A 14,282-nucleotide genomic window follows, 5' to 3' on the forward strand; every position below is an offset into this window, starting at 1 on the left:
CTTTAGCCACCACGGCGCGGTCTCCTGGTTTTTCTTGGCCTCGTCTGCCTGCCTTATCCCCTGTCCTTTTGAGAGGGCAATCTCTAGCGAAGTGATTTGGTGACTTGCATTCAAAGCACCGTCCTTTCATTCCTCTTAAAGTAGAATTCTCCCATTGATGAGGTGTTGCACCTGCCCGCTCCTTCTGGTCCCCACTCGGCCTCTTTCGATAGCCTCCCAAATGAGCTGCTGACCCTGGTTTGCATCTCACGCTTTCGTCGAAACTCTCCGCCAGCTTGGCCACTTCGCCCGGAGAAAGGAACCTCTGATTCTCATTGACAACAATATGAGCCCGTGCCTCAGCTGCTAAGCACTCCTTCAACCTGTCTGTGACCATTAACTGCTTTAATTCTGCAAAAGTGGTAGCCTTCGAGGTTTTTGTATAGTATTCAAAATAGTTTCCCAGCCGGATTGCGAATTGGCCCCATGTCTCATCTGCTGCTTTTGCCGACCTCTCAAACATCCTTCTATATTCTGCTGCTGACAACCTCAATCCATCTAGAATACTTTGCTTCATATTTTTATAGTCCTTTCTTTCTTCGGCTGTCAACGTAGAAAGCAATCCGCGTGCTCTTTCACTCAACTGTGGCAAGACAAGCCCGGCCCGCCACTCAGACGGGACGTCATATGAATCAAGAGTCGCCTCCACATCCTCAAACCACCCGGGCACTAGGAATTCCTGACTCGGCATCGGTGCTAGTACTCCTTTCAATAAGGATGCATATTTTAGGCGCCTATCCTCCTCTGACCTATCCACAGCTAGCGCTCCGCTGTTACCTTCTTCGTGGGACTCAGCCCGCTCTTGGGCTCGCAACTTCTGGCTCTCCAGAATTAATCGTTGCTTTTCTTTTTCTGCTTCAGCAATTTTAAATCGAAGCTCCAGCATTTTCATCTGCTGCTCTGACGCTGTTTCCGCCATGGCGCTACTCAGATCCCCCACCGCGTCACTGGTCACCGCCAACTCCTGCAAGCTTTCAACCCCGTCCGACTCCGCATCTGTGGTGTTAACCTCCCTGTCTCGCAAGTTATATGGCATTGTCATCAACTGCGCCCGACAGGAAACCAAGAGGCACTCGCCTGACTTCTGAAGAGTCGCTCCGCGGTGCTCTCTTCTTCCACAGGTCAGGAGGGACTCGCTTTGGCAGGCCGCTGGCTCCTCAGTGACGTTCTCGGGTCCGCCGTCCACGCCACCGGTGTCGTCCGCCGTCCACCGCTGCTGCTCTCATTCGCCCATCGCTGGAGATCCTGCCGACTGCGCCAGATATGTTTTAGTGCACTGTGGTTCGTACCTCGGGATGGTCTCCGAAGTTCTTCTCTCCAGCAACGTGCGGAATAAGATGCAGCCGGTTACTGCCAGACAAGATAGACGATTTTATTTACAAAGCAGGTTATCAGGAGTCTCCCCTCTAGAAGCACACTGAAGCCACGTTTTATACATTTTCAATTCCCCAGGTACCTATCTGGGGGAAACTTGGTTGTTCGAACATCGCCAATCACATTTCTTGACGAAACCCGCCCACAAAAGGGCGGAACATCACCCTCTCGCCGATCCTCCAACCGTGACAAAAAGGCGGGACATTCACACTCTCGCCGGTCCTCCCACGCACAGATGGTCGATTTGTGTATTTTGTTCACCCATCGTTCCGTGGAATTAGGAGTCCTTTGGCGGCAACTAAGGTGATATACACATTCTCGCTGTCAAGTCGGAGCCGTTCGCACCGTGATGGACTCCCTTTCGTTGTCGGTCCGCTGTCGGTTTTGAGCGAACTTGAGAACCCAAACAGACGCGTTTCCGCCGACAGCCGATTTAGGGGCCTCCGTCCCATGGTTGCGCCGCCACGCTTTCCCCCCGCCGCAGCCGCCGACAAAGGCTGCCGCAAAGGTTAGCCAGCAGTGTCTCTCGGCCGTGAAGGAGGGGGCGACGGCCGTTTCTCGACCTCGAAGGAGAGGGTAAGGAGCCACCGGCGGGCGCACGTGTGCGCGACCAAAACAATTCCCAGAACGGGACACCGGAAGCAAACGCGTACCAAATACACACACACACACTCAGCGTGCTGAAACCGGCCGTTATTCACGTAGCCCAGTCCCGCTGGCGCCACTGTCGTCGCTGCAGACGGCGCGTCGAGCCCAACAGTACTGAAAATAAATAATAATATAAACTGCATGCTTGCCGTGCAAAAGCTCAAAGGATAAACTTCTGAGTAAGAGACTAAAAGGTGGACAAACCATAGCATAGCAGCACATGAAATGCGCTCACTGAGTGCCCTTTCAATCGTACGCAGAAAACTAGAGGAGATAGGCAAGTTGTCTGCTAGCGCTGCTTCATGGAACCTCGGAGAGAGAGCCCATGTAGCTGTCGCTGCTTTTAAAAAGCAGAAGTGCCTTAGTCATGTCGCCAAACTTCAGTTTGGTTTCCCTATCTTCCCAGCAGTGCAGCCTGCATAGAGGTCCAGCAGCCTATAAGCTAGAACTCCTAATAAGTTGCCGTAATTGTCGAGTACTCATGTCTGAATACATTGTTGAGCAAACACTAAGCTTAAAAAGGATGTCAATTTAATTGAAGTGGAAAGATTCCATACGATCACTACTCACTACGTAAACAAACTCTGCCTTGTAACCATACAAACGAAATGTACCGTCTGTTTCAGGGAACACCTTAAAAATCAAAAAAACCTTTTTGGAGTCAAACTATGGCATTTGTGGCACAGTACTACCAGTGTTGGCAAACACCAGAAAACTGGTCAACTGTCTTACGTAGTAAGCTGGTTAACTAATTTTTAATTTTTACTTGTAGAGTTAGGCACCTAGTTGCAAATAAAGATTTGTAGCCGGTCGCTAGTATAACAGCCATATCAGTTCTTAGCATTTCGAAAGCTACACTTGACGCTCTGGCTTGACAAAGTTTGGCTTCTTCGACTAGCCACGTGGACTGGAGTGGTTATTTTCCTTGCATGCTTTCGAAAGCGCATGAATTATCGCATGGTGCATCCAAATTTTGTCGCACCACAGCGACGAGAGTAATCGAGTTCTTCAAAATTCTAAAACCTGATGTGCCTATTACTAACGACCGGCTAAAAATCCCTAATAGCAATCAGTTGGCTATCCATAATAGTTAAAAGGTTAGTTATTTAGTTATCAAAAATTAGTTGCCCAGCACACTATTCAAGACAATACATCAGCTTTCCGGTGTCCGCCAACAATGGTAATACTAGGCCAGAAAAGGCATACTTTACCCATAAAAAACAACTTTTGAACCACCGCAGTGGCTCAGTGGTTACGGCGCTCAGCTGCTGACATGAAACATGCGGGGTCGATCCCGGCCACGACGGTCGAATTTCGATGGAGGCGAAATTCTGCAGGGCCGTGTACTGTGCGATGTCGGTGCACATTAAGCACCCCAGGTGTTCGAAATTTTCTGAAGCATCCCTCATAACCTGAGTCACTTTAGGATGTAAAACCAGCATAAACCATAAATTATTCTTGCAAATTTTTTGAAGTCTTCCCTGAAACTCCTGGTATATAAGCATGGACACTTGCAACTGCAGTGTTTAAATTAAACGTCACCTGCAGCCTTCTAAAAAAAACGCTTTTATGGATACTCACCCCTTAAGTTCAGGACATACAAAGAAGTCAAGACAAGATCTCATTTTCAAGGGACTTGAAAAAGGACGAAACCCAGTCGTGCAAATTTGAACACAGCTTTCAATGTATCTTGTATCGGAGGAGTTTCATAAAAGTTTAAAGTGCTTAGAATTAAAAAATCTCCCAGAAAAAGAGTCTACCACATAAAGAACTGAAGCAAGTTTACTCACCTACTGACCTCATCAAGAGTGAAACCATAAAAAGCCGTTACGTCCTTGAAATGGGTAGCTTTTGACATTGTGAAGTTGTAGCATACTCGACGATACACTGAGAGGCCAGTAGCCGAAAAATGCGATTTCTTTGTAATTGTGATGTTAAAAAGACATTATTTATCAAGTCGTCATCTGTGTTCAAATTTTGGCTACATTAGGCGATGAGAGATCAGCTACGGAAATTAAGACACGTGCGCAGAATAGATGATCAAAAAGTATTTCGCTCAATGGTGCGGGAAGATGCGCATCCGGGAGATGGCTCTAATCGCTATATCTGTTCGTTACATCTAGCCTACGCTCCCACGTAGGCGCCGTCCACAGACCCTCTGAATGTCAAATGGGAGCTGCGGGGAAGAAAGAAGGTTTTCCAACACCTCCGACATAAGACCACGAAACTAGGAAAATAAGTTATGACACAAATTTGGAGCAAATAATGCGTGGGAAAACGTGATCCGGCTTTCACTGAGAAATGAGCGACTCCCCCCACTTTTCCTCTCGACATGAAAGCTTCATTTCATTTGCCCAAAAAATAATTCAGACGTACTCTAGATTTGCCCTGCATGGAGATATTATATCTATAAGTATCGTGTGCTGAGGTTGTCCACGCGACTTCGCACCTACTGCTAACCACAAAAGGCCATCATGCAAATTTAGCGTGTCCAGTTATAGCCCTTATTCGTAGAGTGTCGGTCGGTGAGTGGGAGCTCAATACACCACTTTAGCAGCGGTCCAGGAGCACTGCATTTGTCCTCCCTTACCCTTGAGACAAGCGGATTCAGTACATGCCGATGCGATGTGCCATACCTTGACATGCACAAAGAACTTATTATTTTGTACTTTACTTACCGCTTTTTCAGCCTTTCGCGCTCGAGGAGCTCTCTGTAATAACGTTGTCTTTCTTGTTTCGTCGTCCCGACCAGACTTCGGAATGGCATCACGGAAGGGGCATAACCAGGGCAGCCAGGGGTGATGTCTGCATAGAAACTATAAAAAGTGCTTTTTGCAGCGCCAAAAAGCGAAACCTTAAGCACATTTAAAAGGTGTCATTCTGATTTTAAGCGGCGATTTTTTGCGCCCCAAATGAAGTGCTTATCTGCAAAGTGTTGGAAATTCAAATTTTATTTTGATTAACTTATCGAGTTCCGACGTCATTCTGGCTGCCTTTTTTTATCGCGGCAGTGAATATTTCTGAAGCGTGTTCTCTACTCTCCCAAGTCCACTCTCCCTGCATTTCCTAACTTTTTTCTTTTTAAAATTTAGCGAGGGGCTAGATTCTTCTCCTCCAAGTAGTCAAGCTACAACAGAGGTTAGGCACCTGCAATGAATTGTACCTCATTATTGTCCCCACTATGGTTCAGATGCTTTCCACACCAGGTGATCCTGGTCACTTTGCAACCTTTCGAAAATCCACCCCCTCTCATCCCGCATTCTTATCCAACCCTTATTCCTTTCCCTATTCGTACTGCAACAGGCGCCTGGAGCAGCCTTACACTTCCCTCTGCTAAATAACAAGCACAGGATGTCTGCCAGATCTTAGTTACTAACACCTGCCAACGACGTGCCCAGAACCACTGCATCTTTTAAGAATGCTCGAATCAATTACTGTTTATTGTATCCGGGAGCACCCTTTCATTCATGAGAGGGAATTTCTCATAATATTTTCATTACTTTTTCTGGCCGGCGTCACATTCAGTTGCCCCATGATTTGTGTGTACGCTTAGATACTTGTATATCTCACGTCTGGTTGGTTTAGGTTTATGGGGTTGAACGTCCCAAAGCGACTAAGGCTATGAGAGACGCCGTAGTGGAGGGCTCCGGAAATTTCGACCACCTGGGGTTCTTTAACGTGCACTGACATCGCACAGCACACGGGCCTCTAGAATTTCTCCTCCAAAGAAATTCAACCGCCGCGGCCGGGATCGAACCCGCGTCTTTCGGGCCAGCAGCCGAGCACCATAGCCACTGAGCCACCTCGGCGACGTATATCTCACGGAATTGGAAGGCATTTAGACGTATATCTCACGTCTAAATACCTTCCAATTCCGATATTCTGATATATAATCATTGGTTTGGTTTGGTTTGGTTTGGTTTATTGGGGTTTAACGTCGCAAAGCGACTGAGGCTATGAGAGACGCCGTAGTGAAGGGCTCCGGAAATTTCGACCACATGGGGTTCTTTAACGTGCACTGACATCGCACAGCACACGGGCCTCTAGAATTTCTCCTCCAAAGAAATTCAACCGCGGCGCCCGGGATCGAACCCGCGTCTTTCGGGCCAGCAGCCGAGCACCATAGCCACTGAGCCACCTCGGCGACGTATATCTCACGGAATTGGAAGGTATTTAGACGTATATCTCACGTCTAAATACCTTCCAATTCCGATATTCTGATATATAATCATTGGTTTGGTTTGGTTTGGTTTGGTTTGGTTTATTGGGGTTTAACGTCGCAAAGCGACTGAGGCTATGAGAGACGCCGTAGTGAAGGGCTCCGGAAATTTCGACCACATGGGGTTCTTTAACGTGCACTGACATCGCACAGCACACGGGCCTCTAGAATTTCGCCTTCATCGAAATTCAGCCGCCGCGGCCGGGATCGAACCAGCGTCTGTCGGGTCACCAGCCAAGCGCCGTAATCACTGAGCCACTACTCCAGGTGGTCGAAATTATTCTGTGGATCTCCAGGTGGTCGAAATTATTCCGGAGACCTCGACTACAGCACCTCTTTCTCTCTTTGTTTTTTCACTTCTGCCTTCCTTTTTGTTCCCTTATGGCGCGGTTCCGGTATCCACCGAGTTACGTGAGATAGATACTGCTCCATTACGTTTCCTCAAAAACCAACTTACATAATCAATTTATGCAATATGCGCTGGAGATCTGCAAATAACGATGCTAACGTATTTAGAAGATGCTATTTCTCACTCCGCAGCTCGATACATGTTCCAGAATCGATCGTCGCGTTGCTCTCCAAAGTCCAAGAAAAACAAGACATCGCACACTTACCATTTTCCCAGTTCTCGCTTTCTTCGCTCTCTCTGGCTTGCCTCTCTCCTTCTGCGGAAAGATGAAATTCGTGTCTCGTGATGAACAACAACTACTCCAGATGACTTGGTTTTAGAAACTGATAAATGATGTACCTTATGATTACATTTGGTTTGGCCGCGGCTTGGAAACCGCGTGAGATAAGCTAAATGGTTGGTAAATATCAGTCAGAAAGAGATGGAGAGCAAACTGAGCACAAACTGTTTCTGCGTATGACGTAAGATGGGATCTCGAGTGCTGCAGTGGACTTGGGTTTTTTTCTATGCCCAGGTGTGCGCATTGCAGAGCTCTCCTCTGGCTGTAATTTGTTCATAGGCGCGGACCCACGCGGTAACCTGGCCTACTTGACCAGCTCTTGAGCTGAACAAGCCCGGGTCAAGCCTGGAAACGACGCTAAAACCAAAACCAAGTGCGCTTTTCGGTAACGCCAGAGGGTTCTTGTCTCTATCATGTACTTGAATGAGCCCAGCGTCGCAAATCAAGCAATGGGTTTTTATTATTTATTTCTCGTGTGCATAGTATCAGGCATGCTAATGCTTTTGACGTCCAGGGAGATATGCAAACTGGCAATATTTTATGTTTTAATTTGAGCCAGAAATTATTGTTTCGTGCCAATGGTGGTAATTAAGTTCGCGGTCCTGTGCGTTGTTTGCCGCGTCTGGGTTCGCGATAAAGGAATGTAGAGTTTTTTTTTTTTTCTGCCCTCCGCACAACTGCAGAGAAGCAACTGAGAGATCAACTGCAACTGAGTCACACTGGCTACCCAGCCGGATAAGGGGAGCTGGATAGCGGAGGATTCCTAGAATAACGGAAAGGTTAAACCCCTTCCTGGAACATATAAGTAAGGTCGCATCCCACTGTGCACGTTCTTGAGCAAAGACGGATCCACGTCACGTGGCTTTTGTCCCATGTCTACGGCAACGCGCGTTGACACTTGAGGCGCGGTCAACAGGACATTGCCACGCTATCTGCAGGCATGAAAGACAGTTTGTAAGCGAGGGTACTGAGCAGATGGGCCTTGAGGTGACTTTCCTCGAACCTGGGTTTACCAGAGGCAGAAACAACCTGCACCGTGGGAAATCGAGAATGTTTGCAAAGCTCGTGGGAGGGAGAGAGAAAACTTTGAAATCTTGATGGTGGAAAATGTACATATTTGTACAGTGTTCATGCAGGTGAGTTGTCTTCTTTCCAAAACCATTGATAGGCTGTGTTGTTCTTTCCCAATTGGTGATTGGTGGCGTTTCCCTTTCCCCAGTGATTTATTGGGTGGAGGCTTGTAGAGTTACCTCATTGGTTGCTGTCTCCACCGAGGGCGGGGTCATAGGGTTTCAAACCAGCCATTTCGGCTGAACCGAGGACTGGTTTCTTCATTTAAAACAACTAGTCAGTCAAATGTAAATAAGTTTTCTCTTTGCTTGTATCTTCCTTTGTTTTATTGATTGTTAATAAAAAAACCTCTCCATAAATGTCCTCTAGCCACGTGATTGAGCAATATCGAATTCGCAAGACGTCAAGCACCCTTCAATAATAGTCAAACGCAATTTCCCTCCAGAAGACTGAGAGGGAAACTCAACTGTGATAAAATATTGAAGCGATTTTCGGCAGTGGATATGAGGTGCCAACCAAATTGGCCGCACCCTTTCTGATTAGTCGGACGTATAGTTCCAACTTAATTTTTATGTACTCGGGAAAGGGATATAAAATATAATGTCTCTGAGCATTATCACCGTTTCACTCGAGAAAGAAACAACAAAAGAAAAGGAGTAGACGCGACTGATAGTTAAAACAAACTGCCAGCTCCAGCTATGAACTATATGTACCTGCCAAGCTCGTTATTTTGGTATAAGAGGTTATTTTAGAAGGTTTGGTTTGGTTTATGGAGTTTAACGTCCCAAAGCGACTAAGGCTATGAGAGACGCCGTAGTCGAGGGCTCCGGAAATTTCGACCACCTGGGGTTCTTTAACGTGCACTGACATCGAAGTTTTTAGAATAAGACTCGTTTCTTCACATACAAAATATGCGCTCTTAGTTCTGCTGTGTGCATCCGAGGTTAACTGCTCATCAAGGCACATCGAAAGGCACTTTCGAACCGCATACTTTTGGCGAAACATTGTTGCTTTGAATCTTCCTATAACGGGCAACGCTGCTATCGAAAATAGCCGCCTTGTTAGGCACTCGTTTGAATGATGGAGACAAACCTCATGGTGCAGGTATGGTAGCTTCACGTTTCACCCCCTGTGTTGCAGCGGGGCAGTTCAGTTGCAGTCAGAAAGTCGCCCCATGCACTTACCGACTCGCCGGCAACCCGAGGAAACGGGACAGCTCCTGAAGTCAGAACGTACGAGCCGGCTGCTGAGTCCCTGATCCCGGGATTCTAGCCCCAGTCCACATCCAACACGCCGAGTGCCACCTGCGAAGAACGCCTCATATTGATGCTAATGTCGTACAAAGAATGCAGAGATTAGCGACGGTGCTTCTCGCTTATAGGTGACGTCAATTGCACCATAACCTAGAAAGCCTACGAACAATGTCCGCCACGGTAGCTTGTTGGTTATGATGTTCGGCTGCCGACACGGAAGACGCAGTGGTTCGATCCCGGACGAGGGACTTGCGTTTTGATGGAGGCGAAAGGCTAGAGGCCCGTGTGGTGTGCGAGTCACTTAGGTAGGTTTCAGACGTTGAGTCGCTTCGGGACGTAAAGTCTCACTAAACGAAACAAATCTAAAAACAATTTTTGGAAAACGTGATTGCTGTGTGGCCAATGTAAAGGAGAGTAAAACAGAGTAAGTACCCAGTTTCTAGTAGGGGTGTGCGACTATCTGATATTTTCAAATTTAGAATTCCATACGCTCCTTTTCGTTTAGCTGAACTAAGAAAATAGTTCATGCTCAATGTTGTTCGAAACGAATCTAATACGACTCCAAGTGTTTGAATAGTTTTCGAGTGACTTTTCTTTGACGCCTGCTTCAAAAACAGGCCCCACATCGACATCGTATACTACGCTGCTGCGAATAATCTTGGTTTTGTGTGCTGCTACGCGGACCATTATTGCAGCGCTCACAACGCAGAAACATGCGGCCTCCGAGACACGAGAGATGCGGCAGGGTTCAGTCAGGTTCAGTAAACTCTTGATTAATGCCAGATATCACAAGCCTATGGTCATAACTCTTCTCAACCCTCTCACCAAATGAGATTTGGCTCTATTGGCAATTTTTTGGGGCGCATAAAACAACCACCACACAGCCAACATACTCGTTAGGTGCTGCGTACCTCAGATTGTCAAATCTATCGTCCATCTCTCTACAGTTAGAGTGCAAGCGCTAGCTGTTCGTTGTCTGGCATCGATATTAATTTTTTGCGAATGTTCGTATAATTAAAGCGAACAACCTAGTAGACGATCGATTTGGATTTCATTCACTGCACTCTTCTATATTCGATTCGGTTTATAGACTAACTGTCCTATTCAATTCTTCTTCCAAAATGCTACTCGCTTACCATTCCCGACTTACAGGGCAGCCTCACATTTTCTAGAACACGGGTGTCCAACGGTGTCTCGATTTTAGGGTAGAGCTTTCGTAATCACGCATGCGCTAAGCTGCGAGACGATAAGTATTTCCTTCTAATTGATTCGCCGCATTCCAGTGCGATAAAACGGGCTGTAGTTTAATTTTTCGTTCCAATATTCACTTCTTCACTGTTCCGCTTCAGCAGAGGAATTTGAAAATTCCTCTGCTTTGCCTTCCGTTGCTCAATAACTACGAAAAGACAAAAACACTGCCTTATTCAGAAATTATCGAAAACATCACCGCCCTACTGAAAGGTCCTATATATGACGAGTTCCATAATTCCATACGTCTCCATAAAAAAATCTTATTGGGGCAGTATGGAGCATATGCAGCAGGTATAGACTATACGGAGGCTCGTATGTAATCTTACGTTCTTTTTATGAAGGCACATACACTCTCATTTAGTCATCACGTGCAATGTTATGAACACCATACAGACAAGATAAGGATCTCCATATGATTTCCTAATCTTATGGACCCCATAATCCCACTATAAAACTCCGTGAAAAGATAGGTTAAGGAAAATTTCCCTTTTGCCTTTTGATAAAAAGATGTATTCTTTGCTAAACGAAAGCCAATCCACATAAGGCATTTTTACCTTCTTAGGCTGAAAAAAAAGGAGACAGTGGTTCACCAAGAATAGAGAGACTCCTCGTCAACAAAAAAATGGTTATGGTATGGATGGTTTGGTTTACGCGTTTTTAACGTCCAAAAGCGCCGCAGGCTATGAGGGACGCCGTAGTGGAGGGCTCCAGAAGCTTTGACCACCTGGGACTCTCTAACGTTGATATCCATTGCACAGTACACGGGCCTCACATTTCGCCTCCATTAAAATTCGATGGAGGCGAAATTCTAGGGGCTCATGCGCTGAGCGATGTCAGGAGCCAAAAACGACATGAACTAAAGATATCCATCCTGGTTTCTAAAGAATTGCACTTCTGTTCAACATCCACAGCAAATAAACTGGGGAAAGAGCAACTTTTTCGCGCTTCCTCTGCATACGTAAATGCAGAGCATCGTTCCAGAATTGTGTAGTGGCAAAATGTTCAGACACGGATTTCTCATTTACTTTATGCTATGGTCTCAGAAAATACACGTGTTTTGAGGTAATCAGCACTTTTCGCGCTCGCAGAAACTGAGAACAGCAAAACACAAAAGCGAAGAAAGCAAGATCTCGTAAAGCAAGCATTAAGAGCCAGCTTTACTGGAAACACCTTTTATAAGCTAAAAAAAGGTCGATAAATGTTATGCGCCTTCTGTAGGAAACTGCGCAGACCCAATGATGTTTTTTTGTGCAGATCCCTTAGTTTAGCTTATATAGTCATACACATCGGACAGGTGGTCGCAGAATTCTTTCTGGTTTTGTTTTTGTTGCGTAAGAAACACTATGCTAGTCGCCGAGCCATTTCTCGGAGCTGAAGAAAGGCCATACTGCGCATGCGCGAGGAGCAGTGAAGTCACACGGCGCGCAGCTAGCGTGCCGCCACCGTTCCTGCACGGGTGAGTCAGAAGTGCCACCGCCGCACTAGCCAGTTGCCCATGCGCAGTAGCGCCGCATAGCTAGCATGCCAGGGCCGCCGCCGCTGCCGCGCGCTCTCCATCACCTCTGTTTCTCCTGGTTGCTTTGCCAATCCTCCAGGTTTAACCAGAGCTAAGTCACTGCCAATTTTTTCATCAAGGTTCGGGAAAAAAGCTTCATATGAAGTTGAGGTTTTTCTTTGGAATAAATTAAATCTTTTGGGGCCGATTAATAGACGGCCTTGACAATCGACTTTTCTCATGCAAAAGAATTCGTCTTTCAGGAATGACTGGAGGGCGCACGCTGCTCTCTCAGTTAGCATTTTCATTTTAGTACAGAAGTTAAAAGCACCCACGACAAGATAATTCTGGGCGATAGCAACACTGTTAAGAGACAAGACTAGTTTTCACTGAATTTATTTGGAACAGGCGCTGTCATTCATGGACGCCTAAAGGGAGCCCGCTGCGAGTTTCGAAATTTGTGCGGAACATACTCATTAAAAAAATTAATAATTTGCACTTTTCCCGATTTAAAATTTTTATTTATTGTGTGGGTTGGGCGCTAGTTTGTATATGATGTTGCCCACGGGCCGCTCTTTACTGCAGCCCTTCCACACACTTTATGATTATGCATCAAAAATTACCTCGGATTTAATAACATCTGATTAGGAGAAAACTTGCTTTCTTAGGGTATAACGTCCCATAGCGACTCAGGTTATGAGGGACGCCGTAGGGGAGGGCTCCGGAAATTTCGACCACCAGGGGTTCTTTAACGTGCGCTGACATCGCACAGTCCATGGGCCTCTAGAATTTCGCCTTCATCGAAATTCAGCCGCCGCAGCCGGGATCGAACCCGTGTATTTCGCGTCAGCAGCCGAGCGCCGTAACCACTGAGGCACCGCAGCGGGGGGACACTTTCCTCACTGCACTTAACTACCCTGGAAGCGTGGTTCACAGGGTGAGAGGATAGCGCAACTGGCTCTCCGTCTCACCTCCAACTGTTCCCTCTGGCATCCGTGGTGGTCTGGCTCTCGGAAGGGCAGGTACACCCACGTGACGAGTGCACAGCGGTGGCCGGAAGCATCTGCGGTTCGAGAACGAAGGCTGAATGAGTGTGACCTGCCAGCACAAAGCCTACTCCACACTGAGAAGATAACCCGCATCCGAAAAAATGCAACAGTGTTTCAATACCACGAATCTGTCGAATACTGCATATACAGGTCGTTTCGACTAACATGAACCAAGGGTTTAAACAAAGTGGCTCACCGGAGCTGGACGAAACCTACATATTACTTGACATTGTGTGGTGCGCCTCAGTCTTTTTTCAATTGTTTAAATTTTCGATTATTCCCTTTAATGTCACGTGCGTTTCATTAAATTGTAGATTGCTTTATTGGAGTTTAACGTCCCGAAGGAACTCAGGCTATGAGGGACGCCGTAGTGAACGGCTCCGGAAATTTCGACCACCTGTGGTTCTTTAACGTGCACTGACATCGCACATTACATGGGCCTCTAGAATTTCGCCTCCATCGAAATTCGGACGCCGCGGCCGGGATCCAACCCGCGTCTTTCGGGTCAGCAGCCGAGCACCGTAACCACTGAGCCACCGCGGCGGGGCCCTTAATTTGAAGAGGTGGACAAAGAACAGATCTAGTTTTTTTACAGCAGCGTGTCTCCTACGTGGTTCCTTTTTCCGGCGTTTAAATAAAGCCCGCGAAAAGTGGAAAAAAAAAATGTGACGACGCTCATGCGCTGCCATATTACAGGACTCCCAACTGTATTTTGAACGAACGAAACGTGCGCTCTGAAAGTGCGTCAGCGCGTGCGAATGAACGGCCGCCACTAAGTTTCGATGGGCTGCAAAATGATAAAAAAAATAGAGGCTACCTTGAAATGCGTGACTTCACTGCCTTCCCTTCATTTTCTGCTTTGCGTATGCGAATGTTCAATAGGAGCTTCATTTGAATTGGTTGATGATGACCTGCTGATCACTTACCGCACATCACGGCGGTTTTTTATGATCAGGAAGAATGTGAAGACGCACTCTCAGGACAATGCTGACAGCGGCGTCGGCCACTAACTGGAACAGGGCAAGCACAGAAGCTTCGTTCACTCAGGACCCGCTGGGCAGCGCTACAATGTGTGTTTTTCATATGTTTAATTGCTTGAAAAATAGAATATCCAAAAATATCTTGTTAGAAAAAACTATATCGCTTGTTTCGTAATCCCCTCTACAATTTAACAAAACGCAACTGACCCTTAAG

The 14,282-nt window shown here is 46.7% G+C and overlaps 1 protein-coding gene across 11 annotated transcripts in view; it reads right to left on the bottom strand.

Moving 5' to 3' along the window:
* The window catches only part of LOC149347599 (uncharacterized), a 165,119-nt gene that overhangs the window by 102,818 nt on the left and 48,019 nt on the right, over window positions 1-14,282 (bottom strand). For 4 of the 11 annotated variants that reach the window (XM_089587204.1, XM_089587202.1, XM_089587210.1 and 1 more), the window contains exons 14-16: window positions 13,011-13,102; window positions 6,895-6,945; window positions 4,740-4,877 (exon numbers count right to left, since the gene is read on the bottom strand). In XM_089587204.1, the coding sequence (XP_089443330.1) occupies window positions 4,740-4,877; window positions 6,895-6,945; window positions 13,011-13,102 (281 nt within the window). Of the gene's footprint in view, window positions 1-4,739; window positions 4,878-6,894; window positions 6,946-9,224; window positions 9,345-13,010; window positions 13,103-14,282 lie in introns of those variants that run through there. The other 7 variants (XM_089587201.1, XM_089587200.1, XM_089587205.1 and 4 more) reach the window with 6 other exon arrangements.

This window comes from Amblyomma mixtum, chromosome 4 (assembly GCF_055824585.1).
Source record: "Amblyomma mixtum isolate Tamu chromosome 4, ASM5582458v1, whole genome shotgun sequence".
Lineage (NCBI taxonomy): Eukaryota > Metazoa > Arthropoda > Arachnida > Ixodida > Ixodidae > Amblyomma > Amblyomma mixtum.